The 27499-nt window shown below is 31.3% G+C and overlaps 1 protein-coding gene across 1 annotated transcript in view; it reads left to right on the top strand.

The window, feature by feature from the left end:
- Nucleotides 1–27499, top strand: part of LOC149483016 (D-beta-hydroxybutyrate dehydrogenase, mitochondrial) — a 58621-nt gene that overhangs the window by 10942 nt on the left and 20180 nt on the right. The window contains exons 2-5 of the mRNA XM_089703122.1: nt 7015–7137; nt 9968–10147; nt 24485–24688; nt 26241–26394. Coding sequence (XP_089559248.1) covers nt 7027–7137; nt 9968–10147; nt 24485–24688; nt 26241–26394 — 649 coding nt within the window. The 5' untranslated portion in view covers nt 7015–7026. The remainder of the gene's footprint in view (nt 1–7014; nt 7138–9967; nt 10148–24484; nt 24689–26240; nt 26395–27499) is intronic.

The raw sequence follows: 27499 nt of genomic DNA, 5'->3' as shown, positions 1-27499 counted from the left end.
ATCTTTTCATTATTTTTAAAGGCTTCTACCCCAGTCTAATAAGTGAAAAGATTCGGTTGTCACAAAAATAAAAACAATGCAATATAATAAATAATTATTAATTTATTATCAGCACTTTATGACAAGTGACAACACATTTGACAACAATTCACACTTGAACTTTTACTTCTGACGCATTGGACACGCACGCCCACCGTCCCAGCTCAATCTGTATATAAATCTAGTATTTTAGGTCAAATCGTCGTGGAAATAACCGACTGCACCCGCTGAGCGACACTCCAAACTATTTATATAATACTATGAACTATTCAAAGCATGTCTGAGGAGATAAATGGATAACACGATACAGTTAAGATGTTTAAGTTTTACTTTCATGGGTAGTCAGTTATATAGAGACGACAATATAGTACTTTTATAGAGACATGTTTTTAAGTCATCCAGTAAGGGTAGTGCTCGTATTAAAAACTTTAGAAGATCATGGAAGTAAAATAGATAAATCAATTTATTATGTGTAAAACATAGAAAAATAACTTTTAGAATCATACATACGTAGTTCTGTCCCTAACAACAACGTCAACCAGCCGTATACATTATGCAAAGTTGTTCTACATACAGAGCATAGTTTTTGACGTTACACATAATTTTCCTCGCATGCTACTAGGAATGTAACAGACACTAAACAACTTCCGTCTGCATTACCTACCTGAGATAATTAACTGTTCAAAATGTTAATTATTCACTCGGAAATGAAACCCTTTATCGTTTGTAATACGACGCGTGATTGGTCTATGGATATTGATTTATCTCATAAAGGGAAAACAAGCCAGGCATTATATCAGTAAAGGGTTGAAAGAATTAAGCTCGGTAATGTAGTAGTCCCGGGGTTAGCAAACACAACCTTAATAAATATGTAACCTGGATGAGAAATCTCAGATTGTAGTGTATTAACAATAACATTATTTTCTTAACCTTTTACCAAAGCGGTTGTTACTAAATGCCCGAACCTCTATTTGTATTGTGATTGTAATCTTGAGACAAAAATTCAATTAAGAGCGAGCTCGAATCACATACTGAGAGTTCCGTATGAAGTTTTCTTAAGTTTCTACTTTCAACAATTTATTTTTAATTTCAGAACTGATCTAATTGTATTTCTATTTTCAGTTTGAAAATGAAATTATATGCGAAGTTAACGTAACACATTGCTTCTACAGGATGATAATTAATAATAATTGTTATCACGTAGATATGTCGTGGCCATATCGTACGTATCGAAATGGTCGCATTTCGTGAAATGCCCAAATTAGTTTGGCCACATTATGATGTGGTTTGAGCAGATCAATGATAAGAAATCGTTTCACGTTTCACGCCAACTAAACGCGCGGTTTTTTCATGAAATGATCAAAATTATTTGATCATATCGTAAAATAGTTACATTAATCATTGGTAGAGGCGCTGCAAGCTCTGTGTTTATGTGATAAGATGGCGGCCGCTGGCGAAAATTTAATTATTCGCAGTTAAAAACTTCATAATTCGTTTAATAACAATATGAAGAAAGTCATAGCAAAGAATTTTCGACGAAGAGGTTCGAGTACTATGGAAAATGTTGATATCTTATATGTATTGAAGAAAAAATGCGTCTTAAATAAAATAATTTAAGACGCATTTTTTCTTTTAGGATATATATTTATATATCCTACTATATTATTATAATTGTTTGTTTTTTAAAAACCGATCCGCTTCTGGCACTCGCCGGCCGCTGCCGCGGCACGCTCGCTTTGCTCGCTCGGCTCGTGCGTTGTTTATCAAAGTATTTGCAATAGAAAACAGTTGGGTTAGGTTAGGTTAGTAACCTAACCTAACTGTTTTCTATTGCAAAAACGATTTGCATCTGGCATTCGTCGGCCGCTGCCGCGGCACTAACTTAAATGACATTAAACAAGTTTTTAGAATATTATGATTTTTTTTTAATATTTTATGGACTCTTTATATTTTATACGATCTGGCCAAATGTGGATGACCAAATCGTGAAACGTTGACGATTTAACGATCTGATCAAACTATGTTGGCCATTTCATGAAATGCGACCATTTCGTGAAATGATCGATCATATCATGAAATGAGCAAATCTACGATATGGCCACGACAGATACATCGCAAATGATAATGAGTAAGCTACGCTATGATCAAAACCTCGAAATTCGTCTCTTGACTAGTGTATATCCATAACTTTTGAACATTAATAAACCTAGTATAATTTTAGGGCGCAAATTAAATTTTAACACATCACCCAAAATCCAGAACATGGTTCGTTAAAATATAGTTAATTCCTGTTAATTCTCATGAACATAAGCCACAATATACTTGCGTTAGCTAACGACTGCGATTGTTATTTTGTTCGCTTAATAGCAGTTGCGAACAAAGTTGTTCGGACAAAATGTGGAATAAATTTGTGGTTTTGTTTGCGTTGTAATGAAAGAATCTGTAGCTCAGAATCTTATTCTGATAATGCAATTTGATAAAGAATTACGTGTTCGATATTTGTAGGATTAATATATGCATATTGCTTGAATTGGATTACGCTGGCATCGAGGGAGTTTCCGTATTGTTAGAGATTGGTAGAATTCGCAAAATAGAATGTTATCGTCATACTATTATGAACCAGATACGTTAAATTGTGCTTTTATTGAAAATCCTAACTGAAATTGAAACCCGTTTTAATCGTTTATAATAGAACAGGGTAAAAAAATAGGTACAGGTAATAAATAGAATTCATATCTACATCAAGCCTAAGATATTTCTATAAAATATCAAATTGACCTCAAAATATATTAAGTCAAAGCATTGTCTGAATCTTAAGCCCAGAAAGACTTTTACTGCTTTTCCTAACATAATTCACTTTCTTGAAATAATAGGCCGTCAAAAGATGTTTTTCTTTATGTCGATGCTTTAAGACAAAAAATATTAACACTTTAGGAACGGAAATCATAGCGAAAGTTAAGATTCGCCGCCCCCACATTTCATTGAAGGTGCGGTATTTGACGTCAGCGCGGGCAACAAAAAAAACTTTATATTTTCGGAATTTCTGAGGAAAATCAAATTTTGCATTACAACATAACTACTAATTTCAATTTCGGAAGCAAACAAATCACTCGATATGTTATTTTAAGAATTAACTCCTCCAAACTGGGTTACTTGCAAAACTTTAAAAACACAGTGCAATAAAGAGATTGCGTAATGGATAACGTAAACACGTCACTCAAAATTGAAAAATTAGTGTGAATAAAAGGAGTAGCAATGTATGACTTGAAAGACATGAACCAAACCATTCTATGTAATTTTCCTACATAAGTATTAGTCTACAAATTCAATAAATACGTGTATTTACATAACAGTAGTCATAGGAATTTACGTATCTCCCTGTTGTATAGAAACGTACGTGACGTAGCTCCGTAAGGGATAACTTTAGATCTTCGAATAGAATCTCTATGTAATGGAAGTCTTTGTATGTGTACGAAAGAATGAAGTTATTTTACGTATCTACAATAGAAGATCATAATAACTTCATAAAAAGTAAAATATCATAATTTAAAGAATATAGCGTTAGTTTAAAGAAATATATTAGTATATGAATACGGCATCTAATTTCATTTTAAATATCAGAAGAAGCACATACTTTTAATGACACACACACAATAATTTAATTAAAAAATCAAATGCATACAACAAAGCTTAATAATTAATAACCCTAAGGGACAGTTTACGTGACATTTTAATATTATCGTGTAATACTTTATTGGACGGATAAGTTTTATCCAAGCATTGAAAAATCGGCCCTAAAAGACACATTTCTAAACTAATGAAATAATGCCACCCACATTATATTTACTTACGAAACTTAATTACAGTTATTATCTACGTGAAAAAGCCGTTACAGTTAATGTGGCATTATAAAATTTCTTTTATATTCGTAATAAAACCTACGGTATCTTTATTAATAAAACTATTATTACTGACCAGCACCATGGCCTTTTCTTGCGTCAAGGGCCAAACTTAATTCGCTACTGAGTTAAATGTTTAGATTTTTACAGAATTACGTAGTTGGAACGAATTAATCCTATTTTCTAGATTATTTCAGGAAAAAGCTTCCAAACTTTTTTTCAAGTGTTGTTCTGTAATCTTAAAAATATATTGACGTCAATCGGATCATATAGACTGGGGTAGAAGCCTTTAAAAATAATGAAAAGATAAAAAAAATCGCAGTCGGATGAAACCCATTAGAAAAGGAGGGTAATATGATAAAAATGTAAGGAAAAATAAATTACGGTCAATCCGAGTTCGGGAAGCGGGAGGGGGGAGCTTTTAAGAGAAAAAAATGGTTTCTCTCGATTTCCGACAAAACTACAAGTCCTATATAAAAAAGTTCAATGGCAAAGTTGTAGGTAATTAAAAGTTCTACAACTTTTGTATTCACAATTTTTTCACATAACCTCAAAATTTAGGTGAAAAATTCAAAAAACCAAGTTTTTGGTCTTTTATTTTTATCTACTTCAAAATTTATTTTTTTTCTACGAAATTTGGTGGAAACTTACTTTATTATGTCCCAAATACACTGTAATTTATTTGATTGAAAATATTTATTTTTTCGCCTTATTTTGAATTAATACCAAAAAAACAACCTAATTTTCAATCGAAAAGTCACCCGTCAAAATATCAGCTTTTTTCAAAAACTTGGGGTGCCTTTTATTCATTGAAATCTCTACTTTCATATGGTGTAAAAAAAATAAACACCACCATAGTAAATGTTCTCAGGAAATGCATACAAACAGTGTGAAAATTAGCTTTTACTAAATCAGGCACACTTCTCGAACTACCTGAAATGTTTTATCGACATCATTTTGCTTTTGAATATGCTGTAAAATATTAAACTTAGAACAGATAATTATTTTTCTTTTGAAATATTACCGAAAAGCCGATACAAGAGAAGATATAGAGTTCAAGAAGTGTGCCTGATTTAGTAAAAGCTAATTTTCAGACTGTTTGTATGCATTTCCTGAGAACATTTACTATGGTGGTGTTTATTTTTTTTACACCATATGAAAGTAGAGATTTCAATGAATAAAAGGCACCCCAAGTTTTTGAAAAAAGCTGATATTTTGACGGGTGACTTTTCGATTGAAAATTAGGTTGTTTTTTTAGTATTAATTCAAAATAAGGCGAAAAAATAAATATTTTCAATCAAATAAATTACAGTGTATTTGGGACATAATAAAGTAAGTTTCCACCAAATTTCGTAGAAAAAAAATAAATTTTGAAGTAGATAAAAATAAAAGACCAAAAACTTGGTTTTTTGAATTTTTCACCTAAATTTTGAGGTTATGTGAAAAAATTGTGAATACAAAAGTTGTAGAACTTTTAATTACCTACAACTTTGCCATTGAACTTTTTTCTATAGGACTTGTAGTTTTGTCGGAAATCGAGAGAAACCATTTTTTTCTCTTAAAAGCTCCCCCCTCCCGCTTCCCGAACTCGGATTGACCGTAATTTATTTTTCCTTACATTTTTATCATATTCCCCTCCTTTTCTAATGGGTTTCGTCCGACTGCGATTTTCTTTTGTCTCAAAAATTATCTACTCTAGTCTAATAAGGAATACTAATCACAAAATTTTCCATGAAATATTTCAATGTTTCATATGGCTATATGGAAAATTTTCCAGTAAAGTGAATTTCGAGTAAATTGAGTAAAGCCCGTATATTATTCGGAAACATGTTGAATTTCCACTTACTTGTCTATGTTTATCTACAATGAAGTGTATTTAACTCACTCAAATATTATTTTAATTAAATCATCACGATTTATGTCGTTTATTTTACAGTTTTCCGATTATGTGACATGAGTTGACACTTAAAAAACATGGAAACCTTTAAATTATGGGGTGTTAATACTCTACAAGTCTACAACACTCAGCCCCCCTAGTCAACGTCAATCTCATACATTCGTTGTCTATTCTATTGAACGCTACGCTAACAGAAAGCCACTTGACTAGAGGGGCCGATTTATTTAGATCACACATTCCTGTTATTAGCTTCATAGAAAATGAAAAGTTTATGCATATTAATAAATTGAATTGTATGTAAATACAATGTCTACCTATTAGTAGAAGTAGAAGAAATGATAGGATATAAACAATAAATAATTTATAAATAAGACATACATATAAATCGAAACGCAAAATTAACATCTTCATTTGAAAACAACGGAATTGTTCACTGTTTGTTTATTCCTGTGTATTATTAGAACGATTCAACTAAAATTAGCCCAAAATTTAAGCGCCCCTATATCATTAAAAGTTATGGTTTATGTTCTAATAATAAACAATAGGTTTGGCAATATGTATGACATGATAAGTGTGTGTTTGTTTGCATATGATAAAGTGTAAACAAATATACATTCAATTAATCACAAAAAGTTTATTTTTATCGAAACTAAAATCTGAACCTCGCGCTACAAAATATCATTTCAATTTTAATTTCGGATAGACGTTTAAAAGCAATTGTAAAATACATTGAATTGAAATCGTCTAGAATTAACAAACGACATGCAATCGGATATTTCTACTGGGTGTGACTCGATGAGTTTAACCTTTCAATTTTGTACATCATTGAATTGCAACTAAAACTTCCCATTCTTATTGTGATCTCTGTAAAATATGTATTTTAAACTTTACAATGTTTTCAACTTTTTACCTCTGTGTGCATTAACAATATATCTGCTGCACGATCTCGGTTTGATTCCTACACTCAAAATGGACATGTAAGCGGAAGTACCGTTACAGTGATTTCAAAAATATCCTTTGTCCATACATCATAGTGTAGAATGTATTTATTACTTCATACAATATGTATGAAATCCTCCTAGTTCACAAATGGATCTAAACAATATAAACACATGTTCTGTTTTTTTATATTTATTTCCACTGATAACAAACTGATCTGAAATATTCAAACTTTTGTAGACATAAACCAAGATGGCGGCAGGGGATGTGACCCGGCGCGCCTCCATCACGGCGCCCTCCATGCACCGGCGCCCTTCTGCACGCCGCGGCTCCCTTATTAAGAACCCGCAGACGCCCTCCCAGGTATTCTACAAAATATATTATTATACCAGTCGTTATCCACGACGTCTCGTAAATTAGTTAGGATTTGAATTTCACAATCCATTTGTTTCCACTTGCCTTTGTCTAGGAATCCACTTGAGACTGAAAGAAAATGTATAAATAGTTATTGCTAGCATGAAGCATGATACATGTAATAATGCAATTAAAGAACTGTCTATCTAGTAATATTAAGGTAGGTATGCCAACAAATTGGATATTTTTAATGAACGACTCATAGAAGTAGAAAAATGTTGGCATCTTGTCACATAACCTGGATAATTACGATACGTACAAAAAAATCAAAATATAATCTATAAGTACAGAAACATACAAAAATATACTTCTAACATTTCATGAAAATCTATTCTATTCAGTAGGTACCTACCTAATGCAACAGATACTATTATAACAGATTATTTTAATAACGAAAATTAGTTAAAATTTGAAATCACTTTTGTTTAGCTAATTATTACTTTTGTTTTATGCAATCAAAATTCAATAATTGTTAAAATCCCATAACTTCGTCTGAAAATAACATTGTTATACAATTCATTATAATATGTTACATTTTATTAGCTCAACTACACAGAAGTTTTGATGAATCAGTAGGTACATGAACGTCGCTCAAACGAATTCATGCTATTAAAAGGTTCCCAACATAGAGTCGTAAAACATTTGATGCATTGACAATAATATTTATTGTGCTTTAGTATTTACACTAAAACTAGAACAATTTTACACATGGTCACGGGCAAACGAAAATAAACTTATGTTTCCTGATTGCTCACTCGATTTACGAGTTCAGAAAATGGCAAAGATAAGAATCATGCCATTTGACTGTGATGTCTGATCGTTATTAATGTTGATGTTAGGCGATGTAAAAAACCTTTTCAGATGATGTTGTTTTCACAGAAAGAATCTCTTCGATAAGCTCAGAAGGTGAATTAGTAAGTGTTTATTGAACGAATGTCGTAACTATTTGCAGTAGGTATTAGAAAATATAGTTTAGACCGTGTGACATGAATATCTAATTGACAAAAAAATTAAACCTATTTCTAGTTTATAAGAGAACACTTGGAAAAGGTTGTGTATTTTTTTTTCTATAGTAAAAAAAGAAAATTGGATATTTCCTCTTATCTTATGCCAACTGATCCAAAATTATATTTCGTGTCATGATGGGAAAGAATCGAAGGTATATGCTAATGAATAAAAGTAGTTCCCTGAAACAGATTAATACGCTGATATATTAATTTTTGCGTAGGTTTTTTGTTTTTCAAACATTTGACTATAAACACATAACAACTATTAGCCTTTCTACATCAGAAAAGACAATGGTAAATATTGTAGTTGATCCTAAAAATACAACGTTAAATGCCTGTATTTATACAGCTTCTGACCGGCTGGATTTGTTTATTTGAGAATTCCATTGAAATTTACTTAGTTACGTCGAAGTTTTAGTAACTATAAATCTTTGATTTACGTGAATGAAGAGGTATATTCAAGCATGTTATATTTTATAATCTATCTATATAATATCTTATATTTTAATAATTGTTTGTCATAATCTTAGTTTAATTGGTTTTATGTATTGTTCGTTAAATATTGAAATACGCATTGCAAACAGTTTAATTTATTCAACAGTGAATATTCGTAGATATTATGCATATAAATTGCTGTTAACGTGAGTGCAGTAAAACCACAGGTTAAACTACATACTCGTAATCTGCAGATTATCTCACTGAGCATATTCAAATGTGAAACATGGTTTATATTCTGAACATTAGTAAGCTAATTGATACGCTTTTCTATTATAATATTATCCGTGTATATTTCTATTCTATTTCATTCACGATGGTTATAACGTGGAATGGAACAAGTAAAACATAAAATTTTACCTCATAATAAAATATTGAAAATGCTTTTACAATCATTATACAGCTTGCCATTTCCATATGATATAGGTAAATGCAATAAATCCCCTCTTATATCGATACTGACCTTTAAAACTTTATACGATATAAAATCTTATTTATCATAGGTTTCCTGAACAACAATAAGTATTGTATTTCACGTATTTCAACAGAAAGCTATTATTTTTTTTATATTAAGCTATAATTTTAAGAATTTGCTTATCCATTCCGTTTATAATATAGAGATAATATAAAAATTACAATATCATATTATAAGCTACATAATTTGAGGCATTAATTATAATTCTTGTATGTTTTTGTACTGTATAATTATTACAATTAAATGAATATATCATGGTCTAAGTAAACGCTATGTGATTGTGTCTAAAGGAATGTGTCGTAAATCTTGAGATTATCCGTCCCTTGTTCCGATTGCCTAATCTTCCTAATAGATTAGATGCAACTTACTTATAGTGGAGTCCCTAATTACATTTTAATTGGGTTTCATGGCTAAGCAATATTTTTTCTATTAACTTGAGATGAAACAATACATTATAATTCTAATAATATAAATGCGAACAAAGTTATTTCGAAAACAATTTTAAAGAAAAATCTTAGTATTCTGAAATGTACAGTACAAAATGAATGAAATGTACAAAATACTTCATTTTCCCTTTTTCTTTCTATAGAAAGTAATGTTAACATTTTTACAAATCTTTTACAGTGCATTGCCTCTAATTCGTTTTTAGCTCACTTCTTTTTAATTTAGAAGTAGAAGTTATTTCCTTGTCCCTAATTCGTATAAAGTTCGTATAAAGTTGCAATTTGTAGAAGTATTACTAGTAGAGTATTATAATGTCTGTGGTATTATTTCCTTCATTAATTAAACGTTTCTTTTCTAGGAAGTGCCATGGGACATAATCGACAGATGTGCGTTGCCCGTAGTGCTATGCCATGCTCTAGCCGTGGTGCTGTCAGCTCTTCTAAATGCCCTGCATATCAGCCAAGTGTCCGTGTTCACCCTGTTTCTGTGGTTCGCCATTTCTGTTACCGGATCCTTGTGGTTCTACCATAACTTGCAGGTATGTAGTTAGACTATAAAATTATTATTTTTTACGTTTGCAATAAAAAAATCTGCAGATTACAAAGGTAATACAGAAATAAATACTTAAAAGTTTAAAATATATTTTATAAAATTAACCTGTTGTGCTTATGTTATTCACACATTTGATAGAATTGAGGGGTAAAACGTCATGGTTATCCTTACTTGAAGAATGTACGATCTAGAAACATCATTATATTTGATAGGGTCACAGTGTATAGTATAAACTTACTTGATAAAACACCTAACGTAGGCGTTCATATGACGACATTTTGATTGATAGGTGTATTTCTTCGATAATATTCAATTTGGTTAAATTGTTATTATTATTTTCTTGTATGGACGCCCACATCACGAAGGGCCATAGCCATTCGTTGGGAGGATATAAAAGGGTAAAGAAAAAATTATATACTGACCATAGACCGAATAAAGATCCTATAGCAAAAACTCTCCCCCCGCGCTCTTCACGTCTTGACGTCACCGATGTTAGAAAAATCAAGGAAAATGTTGAAAATTACAACCAGCCAGTATTTTTTTTAGTTTCTACATGTATGTACAAGCAAAACAAAAACAATCCCGACTTTTTGTCTCTTTTTAAACACCTACGATTTTTTGTGAAATTTAATTAAAAATATTACTCACTATGAGCCTAATTTTATCGAAGCATGCTTGACATTTACGACTAAAATTACTTTCCTATTAAGCGAACAAATAAAGATAACACGTTATCCTCAGTTTTAATATTCTTCTTTTTTATTTATATAAGCTCATGTTTACGTAATTGAGTCATAACTAGAATTGATTTTATGATAAACTAAAATTCTTTTAATAAAGTTCGGGTGAAATAAAAGTAATCTACTCTCACAGTGATGTAAATATAGATTTGTGTGGGTGTCAACTTGGAAGATATACCAAGTTTCTTTAAATGCTTGGCGTAATAAAAAGTTATATCCATATTAATAGATCATCCCCCTGTGTGGGCGTGACAGTAAAAGTTTGTTATCTTGCCCAAATTATATGTTATGCAGTGCACTGCGCATGGTAGATAGTAAAAGTTCACTACTTTACGACTCGTCATATTTTAGGAGCTATTTAATCAAGCTAGATGAAATGATATCTTCAATATTTGTACAATCCATTATACATATACTTTTACTTCTTATGGATATTGGTTTATTTCTTCCACACATATAGCAACTGAAGTTTGTCACAACATATTTCTATGCTTTGCCCGTCACGAAATATTTCCTTCCTCGCTTGATCTTCCTCTTAATCAAGCCTTAATCTTCGTCTCTATTATTTTTCATTATATGACTCAATTGATCATATTTCTTCCATCTACACAACAATTATATTAAAAACATTAATATTCAACAGTTATTTCAATTGCAACTGAGCTCGATAGTCTCATGTATAGTTTTATCTCTCTTGGGCACAAATCTATAATGTCGCGGTCAGAATAGTTTCTGATAACTAAAAAAGATTAGCAAAACAGATGCGTCTGGACGCTCTATTGGGATTACGGATACTCTATTCGAACGAGAATAGCATTAAAAATAACTAGACGTATAAATTTACAATAATTCTACAGAACAATTGTAGAGTCCTATAATTTCTTTATAAAATTGAAAATTGTATGATTATATGTTGTAGATAGGTGTCGATGTAAAGTCTATTTGGTACGGGAGCTATTAAAAAAAGTCATTTTAGTATAGTTGGGTTTTTGATATACTGTTTCTCTTGCTATTTCGGTTAGAGTCCGGGCTGTCTGGCTGGCGGTAGTGGTTGCGTTTATTAGTGCGCACAGGAAAATATCCGTAATTTAAAGTCATTTATTAACGCGTAATTTTTAGATAGATCCATCAGACATCAATTTTTTATTGCAAGACGTTTTTTTCGTTGTTAAATAGGTGCCATATGCAATTTTTTATTTCAAAATAATTAAAATGTCATCGAAATAAGTGAAATTACATCATCACATAAGTGAAAATACAGATAAGATGCGCACTAATAAACGCAACCACTACGGCCAGCCAGACAGCCCGGACTCTAACCGAAATAGGAAGAGAAACGGTATATCAAAGAACCAACTATACTAAAATTCTTCTTGTTAACGTTGGTAGCTCCTATACGAATTGTTATGATGTTGTTAATGTCTTTGAATAGTCAAAATAAAACGTCGTTACATAATGATAATATGACTTGATTAATGAAAGCTATACACAATGTCACACGATTGTCTAAAGAAAGAAATGTTATTTTTAGCGCGATTAACAAAGAACGCTTCAAATGTTTTTCTTATAATGTAAGCTCTAAATATAATTTGTATAAAAGTAATAAATGTAACGTCATCAACTTGTTTAACTTGTTTAATGGTAAATAGGTTGATTGTTGGACACATAATGTAAACACGTCAGACGAGCAAATAATTCTCGTGGTGTCAAATAATATGATGTGCCTGTTTGTGTGATTTTATGTTATGATAACATGCCAGATAAATAATTTGCTGGTGAATTTTTATTTTTTACAGTGATCTATTTTAATAAAATTACGAAATACATTACCTAGTTATAATAAGTAAATGGTTTGTAGGTTTTAACATAATATTTCATGATAGAGAAAGTTATCAGAGTTGTCATTTGATAACATATTAATTCTACTGTAAAATGTAAAAGCAACAAAAAAAAAAGTAAAAGCAAAAAAAGTAAAATGTAAAAACATGTATACGCATGTTTTGTTTTCCTGTAAGTACTGAATTTAAAAACTCTCCTAAATTTACATAACGCCTTTCGTAAAGAAAAAAGAGGTTAAAATTTTGTTAAAGAAACAATAAAACACATTGTATCACATATCACGTTTTGCAGCGGTTTAGACAGTACAAGTCAAACAAAGGCCTTACCTTGGCGACATTTCTTTGCATGAAAAGAGCTTTTTGTTAAAATTTCCTAGTAACCATTGTTTCGGTGCCAATTGTAATTTTCACAGTGCCAGATTCCAGAAAATACTTGTTTATTCAAAAACAATAATTAAAATTGTTTGAGAGTTTTTAAAACAAACAAAAGATAAGGGTGCTACGAAGCCTTAAAACTTTTGTGGGTGGAAACATGCTACTATACATTCAAATATAAAATTTGAACGAGTTACATAAACCTTTACTCTTAGTGCATTATGAAATTTATAAAAATCAATAAATTACACTACACGTTTATTAAAATCATAACAAACTCTTTTTTTATTTATATCATATTTAAAAAAAATGGATTATTAGAAATATAGAACAAAATATCATATAAATTATTGAAGATGTTCCAAAAATCCGTATCGCGATAAAACACCAAGTCTCATAGAACATCCGATAGATCTTTTAATTCCCGCCCACGGACTACGCAGCTCACATTCGGCAATGACGTCAGATGCCCATACTGTACTTTCTAACGTACGTGATATCTTCGGTTGGTATTGGCTATCATTTTAACTTAGTCCTACAGAATTACAATTAAGAAGACTTGTCTTGGTTAATAATTTAGTCTACTAAAGCTATATTTTAGAGTAATAAGTATTTTTCAGTTAAGATTCTTATATATTAAATAGGTATTATATAGATATTTCAAGACACTTATTTCATAAAGGTTTGACAAAGCAAAAAAAATTACGAGCAATAGTGTGCAATACTCAATTAAGAAACAGGCCTTATAGTCTGTGATTAAACGATAGTTAGTTCTTGACCAATCTTAGTAATTAGAAAATCTAGCTCACCTTTTTCAATTCATAACAAATTTAACAGTCCGCTACACGCTTCGCCCATACGCCCATCGTACGCCCACGTACGATGAAAATTTTAGGCTGATGACAAATCACGATCTATACAATTTTCATCTCAAAAGAATGTGGGCGTTACTCTAGTCGTGATTATACCACGGTTTCCTGTGGAACGAGTAATTCCGGGTAATCCTAGTAGAACCTGTACACGTGTTGAATTTGTGAACATTGTCGTTGAACTAAAAACTAACAAATGTGAATATTAAATGAGAAAGCTCTAGTATTGTTGCACATCATGCTTTTGGTGTTATTGTTCTTGTAATGTTTGTGCGTGTATATGTGCGTATGTGAAAATGGTTTAAAAACTAGATAAAAATATCATAAAAAGTTAATACTTGAAGTACAAAGAGAACGTTAATGTACTAAAAATAATTTTCTCGTAATACCCATATCAAATGCTCAAGCACAATAAAATGTGACAAAAATTCCCTACAAATATACGTAGCGAAAGTTTTAACGTCAATATTACGCATGTTATTCTCAGAAAGTAACCTAGATTTTTGAACAATAAAAACAACTTAAAACTGGCAAGCGTCCTGAAGCGAAACGTAGGCGTTCTATGTCTCATAGCCATGGTGCCGCTGATATCTTCACTTAAAAGGTCATGCAATAACGTGGGATGAACAAAAGCATTAACGATTTCCATAATACTCACTCGCACTTAGCTACAATTTCCCAGTTTTATTTGCGGCGGATTTCTAAACCAATAATACTATCCATTCATAAAGATGAGTCACACGGCGTCGGCAACTCCCAACATTGTACTAACTTAACTATGATCAGAAAACTGATTCAAAAACTTGCAAATCACGTCTCAGTCGTGACTCACGTCGAAGAACATTATGACTCCTACGCGTAGCGCGTATATCGAATTTAATCCCTTTTTCCATGGCTGTAACTGCATATGAAACCATACTTGTATAATTATATGGATTTCATTCGAATTTGATAACTTAATAACAATTGTTATTTTCCACAACGCACTTTTCTGTAACAGATATCTTTATAATTTATTAAACCTACGCTCGTTTTATTTCATTTCAAATTTCGAATTCAACATTTATTTTTTTATGCCGATAATTTATAAGTGGCCAGTGCTAAGCTATTGCAATGAGGTTGTATATTATATGCTTATTTTCTTTTGTTTTTCTTAATTTTAATAACATAATAACAATACGTAAACTATAATAAAAGCAAATCTAAAAATAAGTCAAGCGAAAATCCTGTGGGAAATCCCTCTCCCAAGAATAATACGAATGAATGGAATAAGGTAAACTAGGGTCAGTGTTATTACAGTACATTATGAATGGGGTCGTAGGTAATAATAGTAACAAGCCAGGAGGTTTTCAGCATACGCGCGGTACAGTGTACTCAACGACACATGTTTGCACATTTCAACGAGTTTATCTAATTTTAGATCGAGCCAATATTGTGGAGCACTTTACCGTCATATTACACTATAATTCGATACTTATCGTAATTTATATTAACGTACAAAATTATGTTCGCTTCAATGTATGTTTTAGCTCAAAGGGAAAATTCTGACAGATATTAATTCGCCCACTATTAAAATTGTGATAGCGGTTAATGTTCATTTTATTAGTAACATTATAACTAGTTATTAGTAACTTAATTCCCTACACTTCACAAGTAACATAAATTAAGGGAAAAGTACATTGAACATATTACTGTCCACTCTTCAAGATAAGAATTATATTATAAATTGAAAACAATTGAAAAATATTTTCATATTTTAACTTCCCTATGCGCGTCTCGTCTCCCTTTTTTTTGACCTTTAACCGACTAGCCGGATCAATGAAGTAGGATATTATGTTAAGTAGTAAATAAACTATGAAATTGAGTCATATCAGCGGATATATTCGTATTAAAACGATAAATAACCACCTACGCTGTTTCCCGGTTAGAACGATAGTGAATCTACATAAAATGAAAGAAAGACGATATTTTCCTAGACAAGACTTTTCCCGTTGCTTTCAATAGCGCCGACGTGTCTTTTCCATGAATTATTACTGAGGAGATAAATTGTTTAACCTTTTTGCTAGATTACAATGAAACATATATTTAACAGAAAAAAAATGATGTTTTAATACATGATTATCAGTTATGTAATTGGACAAAGACACTCACATAGAACATAAAACCGAAAATCGTACTTTTGAGCTCTATTTTCAATACATCATTCTTCCAAAAAAAAAAGGGAAAGCTTTTATACAATACCATAAAGATGTATTCACAATTTTTATTCAATTTTGTGAATGTGAATCACATAATTTTTTCTAAATAACATAAACAAACATTCACACGTATTGAAATTCTTAAATTATCTGCACACTTTCAGAATTTACGTGATACCTAGTAGACCGGACTCTCAGTGGAGTTTCGCTTGCAAAAATAGCGGACCTCAATCTGACTTCTGATATATATTGTATAGATCCCAGACATCCTATAGACAGATGTTGCCAACCAGTTTTGTGGTCCCCCTCTCCCCACCCCGGTAATTAAATATGGCATACAAAGATAAAAATAAAAATTTCCAAAACATGCCGTGTGGGGTATCAAATGAAAGAGCTTATTGAGTAGATCACGAACATATAGCATACTATAACATTTCTTACACTTTCTCTAAGATTTTTTAGAAAATTTACGAAAATGCTTCATTTTTGAGTTAACTTTAAACCACTATAGATTGAAAACTCATGAATATATTTTTTTAATTATTATTTTAAATAATTAACAATAGTCCATTGTTTACGATTCAATAGTTCGTACAGTGAAATAGTTGCATGGGGGAGTGGGGGGAGCATTCAAAGATGGCGAATATATTTTCAAGTTTATGCCAGAAATAAAGGCCTAATACAAAAATATCGGTGTCAGGGCTTAGAATAATTATCCCTGCACTGTCGTTGTGTTTGAGAGAATGAAAAATATGGCAGAACATTCTTGAATCAGCTTGAATTCAGTGAAAGTTGCGCCTTGCAATTTAAAACATTTTGTGGGGTCATCAAATCCACCACATACATATAGCTCACTTATATTATATTACGAACTATTGAATCGTAAACAATGGACTATTGTTAATTATTTAAAATAATAATTTAAAAAATATATTCATGAGTTTTCAATCTATAGTGGTTTAAAGTTAACTCAAAAATGGAGCATTTTCGTAAATTTTCTAAAAAATCTTAGAGAAAGTGTAAGAAATGTTATAGTATGCTATATATTCGTGATCTACTCAATAAGCTCTTTCATTTGATACCCCACACGGCATGTTTTGAAAATTTTTATTTTTATCTTTGTATGCCATATTTAATTAACGGGGTGGGGAGAGGGGGACCACAAAACTGGTTGGCAACATCTGTCTATAGGATGTCTGGGATCTATACAATATATATCAGAAGTCAGATTTAGGTCCGCTATTTTTGCAAACGAACATCTCCTTGGAGCCTGCTCTATAGTAAATATTTTATAGTAGAGACCATTAAGTTCAGTCAGATTTATCGCTCATTATAAATTCATAAACAATTAGTTCCACAAACTAGTTTTAAACATTTAAACAAAGCTTGAAACAATAATTTGGGTTGGAAAGTTTTTGTAGTATTTTAAGGCAAACAATTCGCTTTTATTTAATTGCAATTTTAGACGCCGACGCTATTTATTGTATAAAGTGTTTTATATCTTATTATTATTTGCTAAATGATTTTAAGATATTTCGTTACTTTAACAATCAAATTATTCATCTATCCCTTTATCTGAATTCCTCCCTCCAAATGTTATCATAAACATCTATTGGCTATGAAAATAAATGTAATTTCGTTTTATTGGTGGTATTAATAATTTCTGCAACAAAGAAATCTAAACCCTTAAACCTTTATCCTGAATTATGAACGTAGTGCGTGTTACTGAATTTATTGAAATGTCCTCTAAAAATGGAATGCTATTTTTTATAATCCTCCTAAATTGATTTGTCTGCTCAGTTCTCGTGATTTTAGTTCAAGTTTTTGTAAACAAATGTCATTGATTAGTTGCAGTGATGGAATTTCTAGTTTATTACTCTATTGTAATAAGTAGTTGTTGTTATAAGTATAGTTATTATAGATATACACATGTGTATTAAAAAGTTTTAGTATAGGAAACTGAAAGTATTTCATTATTATCCATACTAATATTAATGCGAAAGTAACTCTGTTTGTCTGTCTGTTACTCAATCACGCCTAAACTACTGAACCAATTTTCATGAATTTGGTATGGAGATATTTTGATACCCGAGACCTTTCTAGCCTATGTCCTGACATAAGCTACTTTTTATCCCGGGAAAATGACGCAATCCCTGAAATCCCACGGGAACGGGAACTATGCGGGTTTTTCTTTGACTGCGCGGGCGAAGCCGCGGGCGGAAACCTAGTTCTGATATATATAGACGTACACTATGTAGTTATATTATTTGAAAGTATTATTATTAATCTGAACATGCCTATTTACTACACCGTAACATGGTTATTTTAGAGATATTGTTATACTTTTGTAATCATAGTTTATCGCGGATTAGGTTGTATTAACTAATGTCTGAATGAATGCTTCAGTGTTATTTAGCGCCCAGTTGTTTTGTCGCAACTGTCTGCGGTATTCAGGACAGTTCGTTACCATTTGTAATTGTATAAATATTTATAAATGTGAATAATTATACATTTAACATTATTGTATAATATTAACTGACACCATTGGTGTGTCTCTTATACTAAATCTCAATTTCGTTTTCATTTTGACCTGTACTTCAGTATTGAGTTATGAAATAAAAATCGTTCATGCTATTTCATACTAATTTTCAGGCCTACTTTTTATTTATAAATGAATCAAAAGTATTAAACGAAAAATCATACATCTGAAATTCCATACGAATTCTTTTTACATCGTGCCCGTGTGTGTCGCCAACCATCAAAGGACGCTTGTTTGTTATTTGTATTATAATGAGGTCATTATAAGCCATAAAAATAGTGAAAATAAATATTGACTACGTTCAACAGATGTTGCAGTATAAATAAATATACACGACATTTAAGCTGCTATCTGAGCCTATTTATCTTGGCTACATCGGAAATAGAAATAGGTATAGATGAGATTTGCATCTATTAATATTCTGGATTAGTTAAGGTTATAAATAGAATTCCAAATTAAATTATAAATAATTGTGATGAAATAAGTGAGGTTTGAGTTGATTCGTGCGTACTTAGATGACGCGGGCGCTGTTAAAGAAATACAATTATTAAATACTAGGTTTCCACCCGCGGCTTCGCCCGCGCAGTCAAAGAAAAACCCGCAAAGTTCCCGTTCCCGTGGGATTTCCGGGATTGCGTCATTTTCCCGGGATAAAAAGTAGCCTATGTCCTTTCTCGGGTATCAAAATATCTCCATACCAAATTTCATGAAAATTGGTTCAGTAGTTTAGGCGTGATTGAGTAACAGACAGACAGAGTTACTTTCGCATTTATAATATTAGTATGGATTAAAAAGATGAAGTAGGTATTCATGTCGATTTTCATTTTTAAGACAAAGAGATTAGAAAAGAGGTAAAAAACATTGCATCTATTTTAATCAATACAAAAAAATAATTAACAACAGTTCTTTAAACTAAAAACACAAATCGAGCTAAATGCCCGTTAAAGATTACACCAGTACCCAAAAACGCTAAGTCAATCATATTTCCAGAAATTTCTCCAGAGGTGTAACAATAATTCATTGTCACAGTCCATTGAAATTATTCATTTTATTACAAGTAATTTTCCACAAGTAATTACAAGCCACAGGTATTTGGGTGAAGGCCACGACTGCCCATAGGGAATACACTCTATAAACTCTGCTAATGGAATAAAATGGATCCAGGCCAAATTTAAATGGATATTTCGGTTCGCGAATTCCTTTTTTCTAAGAAACGTTTATTTCGTTATTTTGCCGAATTGTAGTAATTAAATAACTGTGAAATACCAATGCACTCGTTTGACCTTTGGGAAACTTTTGAATAAATTTAAGAATATTCTACGCATTGGTGTCTATATAAAATACATTATTCAATAAAATAATTTAGCACTTAATGCCTTTATTCATATAAAAAATTAAGCATAAAATCTTCAAAGGATTATCCAACTCTCAATGTAGGGAGCAATGTTATATTATCAACTAGCTTTCCGCCTGCGGCTTCGCCCGCGTTTTCAAAAAAAAACCCGCATAGTTCCCGTTCCCGTGGGATTTCCGGGATAAAACCTAGCCTATGTCACTCAGAAATGATGTAGCTTTCCAACAGTGAAAGAATTTTTCAAATCTGCCAAGTAGTTTCGGAGCCTATTCAATTCATAGAGGAAAGTAACCAAATATGGAATACCATTTTGTTTTTGGGATATAAAAATAAAACTTTGCATAAATTAAATCAGTTTATTGTTTTTACTGGTCAGTCATACATCTATAAGTAATAATTAACAGCATTTAACGAAATATATCAGTAATCAAATTAAAATCTTACACAAAAAACAAAATCCCAAATGAGTAACCAAATATGGAATAGGTACCCATATATGGAATATAAGCATAAATCAACATAACAATAACAAAAATGTAATGAATATCTTTGAGATCAATTAAATGAATGTAACATATTGTGATAAATGGAAGAAGTTACGTAATTACTTGCAAAAGTCGCAAATCCAGATCCATCTGGACCAGCACATCATAATGTGTTCAGAGCCCATACGTCAAGCATTTAATTCAACTTTCTCCACTTTCATCCATGGAAAAAAGTCTTGAAAAAAACCTCCTGACTCTGCTGATGCATGTATGTTACATTCTGCATCTGCAGAGTCAGAAGGCACTTGGTCCATCGACTCATCATGTTCCACTACCTTCATCAAACTGGATAGCGTCTAGTTCCTCAGAGTCTTTCTTCTTCACTATCATCCTTATTTTTCTTCGATTGTTTGTTTCTCTTAATAAAGTTAATAACGTTGAAAGAAGAAATAGAAATATAATGATGAAATAAAGTTGTCCTAGGGACTTGGAAATCCTGTGCCGCTTTCAAATACCCCATTTTCTTTTCTCGGACGAATTTTATAGATTGTGCCGTTTTTTCTTCATCCCAGATTTTTCGTTAGGTTGATTGTGAACCGGACATTCTAAAAACAAACATTACATACAGTTTTTAAAAAAATAATAGCAAGTTTATAGTATTCTATAATTAGACACCGACGACTGTCCATATTTGGATTTTTATACTCGTTCAAACTCTTCTAAATATTTTTTCAATTCACAATATTTTAAAGACAAAAGATCACAAAATGGTGAAATAAACATAATACCGATATACTAAATAGTATAACACTTATGTAAACAAACATAATAGCCGGTAAATACTCATTTATTACTTACCTTAAAAAATTTCTGCATGGCAACAAAACAAAACACCCCTGCCACACGGAAACCGTCCACGCAACTAACTCGATGGTGTTAGTGCGATAATTAGTACACCAAATGAAACAGAAGATGGTCGAATGTTGCGATTCATACTTATAGTCTTAGAGAAATGAAGGAATTCCATATTAGGATACTATTCCATATTTAGTGACTTTCCTCTACAAACAAACAAACAAACAAAAAATCAAACCTTTCCTCTTTATAATATTTTTTGTATAGATGTATAGATATTTAATAGCAAATAGACTTTGTTTCGTCTAATATAATGAATTTGTTCAAAAAATCGAATTGAATTAGCCAACTATGAATTTTATTATAATACTAACACTTTAGCGCCGTAATTAGCAATTATCTTTTGTTTATTTGTATTATAATTGTCTTAATATAATAATCATCCGAAGTTAGAGCTTTTTATTGAAATTCACTGTTCAGAATGTGAATGATATGAAGCAATAAATATTTTTTAGATATGAAGCAATAAATATTTTTTAAATATTTATTGCTTCATATCTACTCTCTGACTAAAACCAAAAGAATTTCTAAAAATACGAAAAGCATCACTTCAATTTTGGTTTATGAGATGACACATACCACAAAATTTATGCACAAAATACATATCTGAGAAGACATTAAACGCTTCCAGAAGTTTATACCTCTAAATATCCATAAATCTGAAACTACATTTTAAAAAGATTTTAAACACCTGAGGCGAAGACGTGAGTTATTATTTACAGAGTAAAACCATTTGTTTATGAAGCTTTTACGATAAGTATTCGAATAAACAGTTGCATCAGGCTTATTTCACACTTTATATATTATGACATATGCTGCTTATATATTATGCATGCGGTATACGACGATGTGGGGATTTTCTTCAAACTTCCCTTTTAAATTCAGTAGACATATATTACCTGGATGATAGAATATTTGCAATTTATTTCATTGTATAAGAATTGATAAATAATATAATTATATTTAGGTGTAATTAAATATGTACCTTGATTTAAGAAAATATAATAAAGTAGATATGTATTAATCGTAAGAAAATGTAGAATCCTATGTCAATATCTTAATATATGTAAATCTCGTGTCACAATGTTTGTCCTCAATGGACTCCTAAACCACTTAACCGATTATAATAAAATTCGCACACCATGTGCAGTTCGATCCAACTTGAGAGATAGGATAGTTTAAACATGTAGGTACCACAGGCGAAGCCGGGGCGGACCGCTAGTATGAAATAAAATGTAATTATACCTATCAGTAATTTCCGCGATAATCTACAAATGAACTGATAAATTGAAACTTCTCTTAATATTAGTCTAAATATTAACGGCAAGAAACTTAACGGCTTAAAGTGCAAAATAGATGAAGGTATATCATGGCCTACATGAAAATAGCTTCAAGACAAAGAGCAGGCTGGATCATAATAACAATAAATTTTCATTGATGAATATAGCCTTAATATAGCTTATAAACCTTTGGACCCTTTGAAGCTTAGTAAATTTAATTTACAAGTTTATTATGGGATATCCTTTAAGTACGGATCAAATCGAATTAAAGAAAGAACGGTGTGTGGTGCCAACCTCAAAGATACACGGTCTTGCGTCATCAGTGCCATTCGAAAGTCCAATATAAAAATAGGCTAACGACCGTATGCACAAAATAGATCGAACTATATTATAATGTACTTAGACTGCTTTCTTTTCTAGTTTCGAACTTATCGCTGGCCTACAAATTGTAAACTTCTATGTTTGCAGATGATTCACAACTTAATTTTATCTAATCTAGCGGAAGGCAAGCTACGTCCATCATTTATTTTTTCATGAAAGAATGTTAAACTAATGAACATCAGCATACGGATGTGTCAATAACTCGATATTTATGAAACGAGAGCACAAATAGCAAGCTTTTATTTCAACCTTGTGTCGCGGTTTTACAAAACGCTCACTACTACAGAACAAAATCGAAATGCAGACATAATTTGATTCTCTATTCATAGGATGAGGGCTGAATGAAGATTGTTATATCATAATAGGGCTGGCGACGAAATGAAGTTTTCGTTGGAAATAGAGCGACAGCTTGATTGATGTCGGTTATAATGACGGCTAAGTGAATATTTTATTCCTTTAGAAAGTATTGTAGCATGTGTGCCGTGACGTTTGAGGTTAAATATTTTCGGGTTGGCAGTTAATTCTTAATCTTACGGCTCTCAATGGCTCTAGTCACGCACTAATCAGTGCTATAAGCCATTCGCATGTAATAAAACGCGATGACAATTGCGTGAAAAACATTTATAAATGGTGTGCGATGTTATTTTTTCTTATATTTTTTTAATGTCTCAATATTGTGTCCAAAACCAAATCAGTTTGCACTATGATACATTGATAACGAATGTATCAATAACTTGCACTAGGTACATATTTGGATAACATTTTCATTCACTTTCTCTTCTACTGGCAAGAATAACCATCTTCGTTTAACATCTTATAAAATAATAAAAATTGGCATTATCTAAATAATAGTGAAGAATACTCCCTGTATAGGTAAGATATATCTATGTCATATGATAATATCCGCATAATATGAAAGTTTGTATGGATATGAAGATATTTTTAGCTCATTCATAGAATATCTATCTTACCGAAAGATTCGGATTTCTTATTTTTTATAATCATTGATAGTTTGTAAAAATCCACCTAGTTTAATAGGACGAGGTCGGATGGCTTGTAGAGATTTAAACATAAACCTTATGTTTTACAATTTCCAACATTCAGATTATTCGGTTCCAATTCAGCATCTCAAAAATTAAATAAAACGAAAACATACTGTGACGTCGTACTTTAAAATAGCATTATTTTTAATCCAGCAAAACAAAATTACACGTCCGCAAACGACATTGCACCGGCTTTAAAAATAATCCTGTTTATTTCGAACACTTATCCAGACGTAAACAATTTTATACGTGATGACGTAGGTATTACGATATATACGATTATAAACAATTTGTTGTTGTTGACAGGTGACCGCAGCTGGTAAGGCTGTACTTGTGACCGGCTGTGACAATGTCCTAGGTAACGCGTTAGCCAGAAGGTTGGATGATTTGGGGTACCACGTGTTCGCGGGCTTCCAGAGCAAGGCTGGCAACATTGACGCGGACATGCTGAAGGAAGATTGTTCTGGAAGGTTGCACACCCTGCAATTGGATGTGACGTCTGAAACACAGGTTTGAAATTATAAAATTTATTAAAATATAGATACACAAGCAATGACGTAACTTTAACCTTACGTTGCGATTAAAAATGTTTGCATTAATATTTCAAATAAAATATTTGAAAACCAAATGGATAACTAACATGATTTTAAATATTGAATACGGCCTGGAGATAAACAGTCGTCAACAGATTTTAAGATTACAAGGATTAATTTGTTAATTGATTCAATATTCATTACTTTAAATACTTCTTACATAATAAATACACATTTTAAGGAACATAAAACCGACATTAAGTAAATTTCTTCAACCTTTATGACGATGTACTGAGAATAGTCGCGTCATAAATTTTGTGTTATATCGCTTCATCTTATTACAAAAAAGTCTTTGAAGTTCCAAAAGTAATTAAACTTTAGGAGGGATTTCTACGTAAATTATCTTCAAATTTTATGTAATATTACTTAGTTATTAAATCTTAATAGTGTTTTATGATATTTCATAGCATTGCGCTATGTGGATCAAGAGATCCATATTTAAACATACATATTATAATATCAAAACATAACTTTATTATAAATATATGTATAAACCGTAATATTTACCAAAAAACAATTCATTATGTTGCTCCTTTTTTTATCTGTGTATAAATTCTTGAGTTCTCTCAGCTGGCCATCAATAAATTTAAATTTAGAATAATGTTATTCCAAAAGAAAAGATTGACCTTTTGCAATATGTAGTTAAATAAAGCGGGAAAATGAGACTTCACTTAAAATGCAAAGGATCGTAATCCTTTCGATTTGAAATAAAATATAGTTAACGTGCTACGAGTAAAATGCAACGATTGAATTTATTGCTACAATATCGCTTCCCAATATTTCTAACCGAAAGTAGTGAAAAGTGTATAAATGACGTCAGTATGACGTCAGTACATTTAGAGTTATATAATTTTAGTTTTTTAATGCTTCTTTTTAATTAGTACTAAACAAATTTTGACTCGACATTTTAATATGTATAGGTAATTTGTTTTTAATTGATTGCTTCAGTTCATTTATGTTTTCTTTAAGTACTAAAGAAACATACATCGGATATTCTTAGCACAGTGCATGGTTTATATTGAACTTTATGTCAGCAATATTGTATGTAATTTATACGGTCCAATAATAACTAATGAGAAATGTTTGTAAATTATATTTAGGTGGCTACGTGTTTCGAATTTTGAAGATCAATGAGTTCAATTTTTTTTATTTAAATTATTTTCCGCAGATTCAAAACAAGTTTAATGCAAAATTCATTATAACTTATCATGTCTAGAGTTTTAGTTTACGCGATTAATTTACAAAACTGAAATCTAATTCTATAGAAAAACACACTTAAATACAAAGGTTATTGATATTGGAGTTGAGTCTTGGTGGAATATTCAAATTCTTAGAAAAATATTACCACGTAACCACCAAAATGTTGTGAAAAATAATAATACGTACGTCATAGAGCTTACGATTTCCATCTAATACCTTTATTGCCATCTAGCGTCAAAAAATGGAACCACTTCAATTCCTTATTTCAGATTCTGTCAGCGTCTCTATACATCGTGGACCACCTACCAGAGGGCGCGCAAGGCTTGTGGGCGATCGTCAACTGTGAATCTTGGTGCGCTCTTGGCGAACTAGAGTGGGTGCCGTTTTCAGTCATTCGACGAGCTATGGAAGTCAATCTTTTGGGTTCGTATCTAGGTGTAAACTTCAAAATAGTTTCGCTGAAAATCGCTAGATGGAGCTAGTTGTTCGAAAGTAATTTCTTTAGACACTGAATTATTAAATTACTGTTTGTAGGCTTTATGGGAAATTAATGGCGTAGTATTCCCTTCTGTATTGTATGGTTACAGGGTAACGGTCACCTGAAATATCAGGCATTATTTATTTGACTGAAAATTTTAACGCGATAAATGTGAAAGGCGCTGCGTTAAATATTTCAGAGAGTTTCTATATAAGTTCCATATAAATATTTTAATAATTGCCCGTCGCGATGTATCCTTGAATAATATAATGTTCACGAGAGAGCACATTCATATTCGCTTTTAATCTCTTATATGTATAATATACATGAAATTTATTCAGTTTGAATAAAAAGGAATAAATTGGCCTTCATTTTAAATAAAGAGGAAAGTAATTCACATTTATTTTAATCAAAGAAGGTGAAAATGTTTTATAGTTGAATACGATCGTGTGAGTAAAAATTTTCGCATAGAAAGTTTTTCATAAAATTTAATTCACACTTAAAATAACTTTTAATGCGCATAACAGTAGGGCAGTAGGTACGAAATAATCTTCTATTTATATGAAATAGTATCGATTTATAAAAGCATTACTTTAATATACGATACCTTTTTATCTCTACGACTTTTGCCTTGTTCTAGGCTGCAATTTGCAAAATAATATCATCTTTTGCTACTAGAAATATCCGGTAACTCACTTTCTCCTGAAATTTCACCCTCCGTTCCTTCAATTAATGTTGTGGCAAACCGTAATAGCCAATTACTTAATACCATTGCGAAGGGACTGCGCAAATATTTTGTCGTTTGAATTTATCGTTTTACTCGTAAGTGTTGTAAGCAACGTTAGATTATAATCCTGTGGTGTAGATTCTACAGTCAAATAATCATAGTAATCCTAATAAGAGCGTGATAATATTTTATATTATGTAAATGATAATATGATTAGTGATTGTGTTACATTCAAACGTGATTTATATTAATACGTGCTCTATCATCACTACATAAGTCATAACATTTAATAAAAACACTAAAGTAAGAGTAACAATAAAGCT

This window comes from Colias philodice, chromosome 14 (assembly GCF_061535455.1).
Source record: "Colias philodice isolate Cphi_HAF_F1 chromosome 14, ilColPhil1 Martin Lab GWU primary, whole genome shotgun sequence".
Taxonomy (NCBI): domain Eukaryota; kingdom Metazoa; phylum Arthropoda; class Insecta; order Lepidoptera; family Pieridae; genus Colias; species Colias philodice.
Note: the sequence above shows the minus strand (reverse complement) of the source record. Positions and strands in the feature narration are given on the sequence as shown.